The sequence below is a fragment of the Gorilla gorilla genome, chromosome 1 (genome assembly GCF_029281585.2).
Source record: "Gorilla gorilla gorilla isolate KB3781 chromosome 1, NHGRI_mGorGor1-v2.1_pri, whole genome shotgun sequence".
In the NCBI taxonomy this organism is placed as follows: domain Eukaryota; kingdom Metazoa; phylum Chordata; class Mammalia; order Primates; family Hominidae; genus Gorilla; species Gorilla gorilla.
This window is the reverse complement of record NC_073224.2, coordinates 226,927,702-226,933,644: the sequence shown is the minus strand read 5'-3', so window position 1 is coordinate 226,933,644 and position 5,943 is coordinate 226,927,702. Positions and strand designations below refer to the sequence as shown.

General features: G+C 49.5%; 1 protein-coding gene across 2 annotated transcripts; it reads right to left on the bottom strand.

Annotated features, from left to right (window-relative positions):
* Positions 1–2,891: 2,891 nt before the first annotated feature.
* Positions 2,892–5,659, bottom strand: LOC134758527 (PRAME family member 1-like). 2 transcript variants are annotated; one of them, XM_063706405.1, is made up of 3 exons: positions 5,373–5,659; positions 4,401–4,976; positions 2,892–3,450 (listed from the first exon to the last, which is right to left on the bottom strand). In XM_063706405.1, the coding sequence occupies exons 1-3, from the start codon at positions 5,657–5,659 to the stop codon at positions 2,892–2,894; spliced, it is 1,422 nt and encodes a 473-aa protein (XP_063562475.1). The 2 variants fall into 2 exon arrangements, with proteins under 2 accessions (XP_063562475.1, XP_063562476.1); XM_063706406.1 differs by lacking the exons at positions 4,401–4,976; positions 5,373–5,659 and adding an exon at positions 3,925–4,053 and having other exon boundaries at positions 2,892–3,452.
* Between the last annotated feature and the right edge of the window lie 284 nt (positions 5,660–5,943).

Here is a 5,943-nt window from a genome sequence, read left to right as displayed (position 1 = left end):
GGCACTTTCATCCGTGGGTTGACCCAGGCCCCCCTTCTCGACTGCGCCATTTTTTTCCTTCCACAGGTGCCTCTACCTCCCCTTTCAAACCTTATCTTCCCTTCTGGGCTTTCTTGCCCCTTCCGGGTGCCCCCACCACCATGACAGGCAACGTGGGTGTGATCCAGGGATGCCAGAAATCCCGGGGACTCCGTAGGGGCTGCTGGGAAGGCACATTCTTCTGTGGGGGGACCCAAGCACCCCTCCTTTACTGTGCCCATTTTTTTCCTCCACAGGTGCCTCTACCTCCCCTTTCAAGCCTTGTCTTCCTTTCTAGGCCTGCTTGAAGCTTTGGGGTGCCCCCCATAGGTGCGATACGCAGCGTGGGTGTGAACCAGGGATGCCAGGATCCCCAGGGCCCAGTGCAGGGTCTGCTAGGAAGGTACTTTCGTCCGTGGGTGGACCCAGGCCCTCCATCTCAGCCCCACCATTTTTTTCCTTCCACAGGTTCCTCTACCTCCCCTTTCTAGCATTAACTGCCATTATGGGCCTTCTTGGAAGTGCTGGGAACTGCAGAACCACAAAAAGGGAATCACAGCCCTGGCTCAGGAAGCTCCCACGTCTGGGCTCCTGAAAAGAGTAGTAGCTCTTCTCTTTTTCTCTTCACCTACAACGTGGTGAGCAAGGGGCGTGTTTCAGCTTTGTTTGTGTTACTGCTTTTAGCCCCACCATTAGGCGGGTCTTGTCCTGCAACCAGGAAGAATGAAATATGCAGACAAGTGGAGAGTGAGCAAGATAAATAGGACCTTTATTGAGCAATAGAATGGGGAAGGGGGGACCTCCTGGGCCCTCGAGAGCACTGGGGGACCTTGTTTGGTAACTGCAACCTGGGCAGCTTCAGTTGTGCCTTTGGAGCTACCGCCCTGCCAACTTGGGAGGACCAGGACTCCCTCTTGTCCCAGGATCCCATCAGCTCCAAAGTGTGCACAGCCTCAGCTTTGCCCTCTCTCTGTTTCCGTGCAGAGGCGACAGGTGAGATGCAGGTTCACAGCAGCTCTGGTCAACCCCACAGAAACAAATCTGAAGCTCCTGGGTCTGGTTTAATGAGCCCCAACTGCGCTCTGATCCAGGAGTTTGCAGGCTAACAGCACAAAGTGGGGAGTGAGGTCGAGGCTGTGGTGGAGACTGCGGACCTAGGGGCAAGTCCCATTTAGCCATGAGAGGGTATGGGTGGCACAGTTGGCTGCCTCAGGGACATGGGGCACAGGCCTGGCTGACAACCCAGCCAAGAGGTGGTGCCTTTAGGAGTGGATCATGGTCCACAGGCCCAGCAATCGGAAGCATCAGGCTCTGTGCTCGCCCCTCTTGGGGGCAGATCTTGGAAATGCAGCCTCAGGAAGATTCACACAGAACTCCTTTTTAGACCTAGGAACTTGATACGGTTAGCAGGGTGGGCACACAGTTGATGCATAGCTGGCCAGGTCATTGACCTTGGTGCCATTTCTGCTTCCCAACTCAGGGCCCTGGAGCATGGCCCCAGCTCTGCCTTTGGAACCTGACAACCACACTTCATGTGCAAGCACGGCACCACCCCAAGCCCATCTTCTCCTCATGGCCCCTTTCTGCCTGTGCCTTTGTGCCCGACCGAGCTGCTCCCCACAGTCGAAAAAGTATGAAAAAACAGATGAATAAAGAGAAGTAAAGGATGGGTGCAGACCATTCGCACACCTGTAATCCCAGCACTTTGGGAGGCCAAGGTCGGCGGATCACTCAAAGCCAGGAATTCAAGACCAGCCTGGTCAACATGGCAAAACCCCGTCTCTACTAAAAATACAAAAATTAGCAGGCTTGGTGGCACGTGCCTGTACTCCCAGCTACTTGAGTGGTTGAGGCACGAGAATCACTTGAGCCCCGAAGGAAAGGATTCCAGTGATCCCAGATTGCACCACTACACTCCAGCCTGAATGACAAAGCAATATTTTTGTCTCCAAAAATAAAAAAAAAAAATGAAATAAAAGAACAAGAATGGGTGGGAATTACTCAAAATGGTCTAATTTTATTTGGCTGCTATGATGTTCCACAGCTGAACCTCAATCACAGACAAATTAGTGCCTCATTATTTTTCCATCAGTAACTCAATAACTAGAGATTTCTGATGTATAAATCCCTAAAACAAGTAAATCAATTACAGAGGACACCAGAAAGTTTTCATTGAGGTTCTCTATTTCTGATGTACAAATCCCTAAAACAAGTAAATCAATTACAGAGGACACCAGAAAGTTTTCATTGAGGTTCTCTATTTCTGATGTATAAATCCCTAAAACAAGTAAATCAATTACAGAGGACACCAGAAAGTTTTCATTGAGGTTCTCTATTTCTGATGTATAAATCCCTAAAACAAGTAAATCAATTATAGAGGACACCAGAAAGTTTTCATTGAGGTTCTCTATTTCTGATATTTCTTGGTAATCATCCTTGCAGGGATAACATTCTCATCACTGAAGAATTTTAGTTTCTTTCTGACTCTGTAGGTCTCATTGACTCCACCTCAATATTTTCCTCAAGTCTTGCCCCCTGCTCTTAGGATTTTTTCCCTCGCACTGAGCACCTGTCTGAAACAGAGCTCTGTGCTTCCTTTAAGTTGCACATGTGGCCTGGGCACAGTCGCTCATGCCTGTAATCCCAGCACTTTAGGAGGCCGAGGCAGGAGAATCCCATGCGACCAGCAGTTTGAGACCTGCTGGGGCAACATAGTGAAACACTATCTCAATTTTTTTGTAATAAAAATATTGGAATTATTAAAAAAGGAAATAAGAAAAGAGGAAAATAACTTGCACCTACATACTAGATTTTAGTGTCCAAGGGCCTAGAAGAGAACTTTGGATTTCTCTACCCCGCTAGGCACGCCTTCCCTAGCAGCAAAGATGGAGCTCCAGTTCCTCAGACAGTGATGAGCCACAGGAAGGGCAGGGGGCGGGGCCAATGAAGATCCTCTTGGGCTGCCTGACTTCCCTCAGTGTACACATCAGCTCAGCCTGAAGTGGGGTGAAGATCTCCCAATCGACATGAACCAAGGAATTCAAACTCTCCTCAGGGGCAGGATACGTCTCCAGGCTTAACTTGCTCAGCCCACTGGTGTGGCGCAGCAGGTCCTTCAGGGCTTCCATAGACATGCAATTTCTGCCAAAGTAGAAGGTGGTGAGCTGGGAGCAGTGGCTCAGGCCAGGCAGGATGGCACTGAGTTGGGAGTAGTGGATCTGACAGCCCTCCAAGATGAGGGTCTCAAGAGTGGCAGAAACTTTCTCCAGCAGAGCTCCGAGGGGTTCAAGACTGATACAGAACTGCAGCATGTAGCTGAGATTCAGATGCTTTGGGTAAGCGAGGCTTGGGTACTGGTAGAGACACTTCAAGTCCTCTTCCAATAGGTAGCCACAAGTTAATTCCAAGTTCTCCAAGGGGTTCTGGAGGCACCTGTGGAGATCAAGAAGTTAGTTCTGGGCAATGGTACCAGTTAGATGAAGGTAGTGGGGAATAACCTCAAGGAAAATACCTGCTTCAACCAAACACAAGTTTGTTCCCACCATCTGATGATGGTCCTCATGCAAGTTGCTGCATGTTGAGGAACCTGATCATTCAGGGGCTGTCCCATTTTAGCCTCAGCCCTTTCACCATTTCTTGTGTGATTGGGTCAAGGCCACAAAATCTCTAAAGCCTTTTGTCTTCATCTTTTAGCAGAAAACTTCATCTCTGGGCCACAGGTACCTGGTGGGAGACGTGCACAAAGAACTCAACTCAGCAAGGTCTAGGGACATTAGCTGGGGCTACCTGCTGGCAGGGGCTCCCTGGCCTGCCTGCATCTGCAAACCAACTGTCACTTTTTACCACTCTCACTCCTACTCCTTCACCCTCCATCCCAGAAGCATGCATGTCCCATGTCAATTGACTTTCCTGGAGTTCAAAACAACCTTCTACAGACAGGGAATCAGAGACAGGATCATTCATGATCACTAAGCTGGTGAGGACAGAGCTTCTACTGTGAAATGCACAAGTTTGATGCACTGTCCCTCCTTTCATACCCTCTTCTGTTACCTCTTTTACATCATATCAACTTGAAACACACTTTGTAACAAGAAATTCACACGTGCACATGCAGTAGAGACAAAACACCCACTAAGTACCTTGTACATGATGTCCCTCTCTAGCCTCTACCCTAGGTTACCCCTCTGCCTTTATTGAAGTGATCCTGTGATAGCCACTCCAGGACATGGAGCACTGAACGGGACAATGTGTTGACATTCTGGTGTCCCCTGCACTGTGCCATCGCCACTGGCTGGCACACAGTACACGTCTTCTAGTGTTTGCTGTAACAAAAAAAAAGGCTGCGCTGTGGTCTGCAGAGAAAGGGCACGATCCTTTCTCACCTGATCAGCTGTCCCAGGTGCCCTCTGTGGAAGGTGACCATATTCATTTTAAGCAGCTGGAGGTGTTTCAGCCTCAGGAACATAGAGCTGGTTTTGGCGACTGAGCATTCCTCATGGTAATTGACGTGTAAGGATGGCACCTGGAGAAAAGTGAGTTTGCGAAGATTCTTCATCTCCTTCAGGTAACAATGAAGCTTTCTTATCAGATGTGGCCAGGACACATAGCAAATTTCCAGCTCCTGAATACTATTCAGGTGGATTATTTTCAATGATCTTCTGAGATATTCAATCGACGTTAGATAATTCACCAACTTACTACAGCACAGGTGTACTAAACCTCTCCTTTGGTAAACCCACCAGAAGAGGTATCTCAGGCATTCATCCTGGGGTATTTCCTTGAGGCAGATGTCTATGAACACCTTCAAGGGCTGGTGCTCTCCCATCCTTGGACAGTCCTCTGCTGCCTGCCTCTTACTCATGGCCTCTGGGGAGTAGGACAGGGCCCTGGATTCAGACCATATGGCCCAGAAATTCTCATCAACATCCCGCAAATCCAGCACTTGAAGTTTCCACCTCCTGTGGGTAAAGTAAGGCAGAGGCTCAGAATTTAGAAGGACAAATCCCTGACCTTTGCTTTCATTCTCATCCAATAAATCAGCTGCTCCTGTCCTCGGTGCTCCCTGTTCTCTCTGAGTTTTCTTGGTCCCTTTTCTCTTTCAATTCTGACTGGTCCCCACTTCTATTCCGTTTACCTTACACTGGGAATAGGCAAGTTTCTGTTCCCACAGTGGACCCTATATTGTGGGCAGTTCTTTCCCTGAGGATCTGGGCAATGGCCAAGGCATCCCTGAGCTTCGTCACCAGCACCACCAGAAGACACTGGGCCATCCTTGGGCTACTTCTTTGCCTGACCCTGCTGTTCTTTCCCTGGACACCTGAGCCCCATCTACTAGCCTTCCTGGGTCACCTCACCTGGGGCGATCCTTCTGTGTAAGCAGCATGTGAAGCCCTTCCAGCAATGCTTTTAAGGTCTCCAGATGAAGCGTCTTCATCAGCGATCCCAGAGGGAGGCGGGTGAAGGGCCAGGCCTGCACCATCACCGTCAGAGTCTGGAAGTGTCTCCTGCTGAAGGCCTCCAGGAAGAGTGGGAGGTAGAGCTCCCTGGGCATCTCCTCCAGGGCAGAGATGGCCAAGGGCTTGTCTCTCAGCAGACTCTGCCCCGCCAGCTCCAGGAGTCCGGGTGGGGCCTGGATGCTCATCCTGATGAATCTGTAAGGAAAAACTCTAGAAGACAAATCCAGAGAAAAGGCATCACTTTCAGGCCAAACACAATCACCTCATCTTCTCCTAAGGCCAATAGCATTGCTCTGGTACAGGTAGAAAAATTACCACTTTACCCCAATTCCACTCTGCACTTGGTGGCCACAAATCGATATTTCTGCTTCTGCTGGTACCAGGAAGAATGTCTTCCAAACACCAAGGAGGGAGGGGTCAAAGAGACCACTGGCCCATTAATTTTCATCCATGGCTCCACTGAATCCCA

Coding starts and splice junctions, on each gene's coding strand:
- LOC134758527 (XM_063706405.1), bottom strand. CDS start 5,659: ATGAGCATCCAGGCCCCACCCGGACTCCTGGAGCTGGCGGGGCAGAGT. Junction 4,977..5,372: donor ACACAGAAGGATCGCCCCAG/GTGAGGTGACCC, acceptor CTTTACCCACAG/GAGGTGGAAACTTCAAGTGC. Junction 3,451..4,400: donor CACCTGGGACAGCTGATCAG/GTGAGAAAGGAT, acceptor TGATCTCCACAG/GTGCCTCCAGAACCCCTTGG.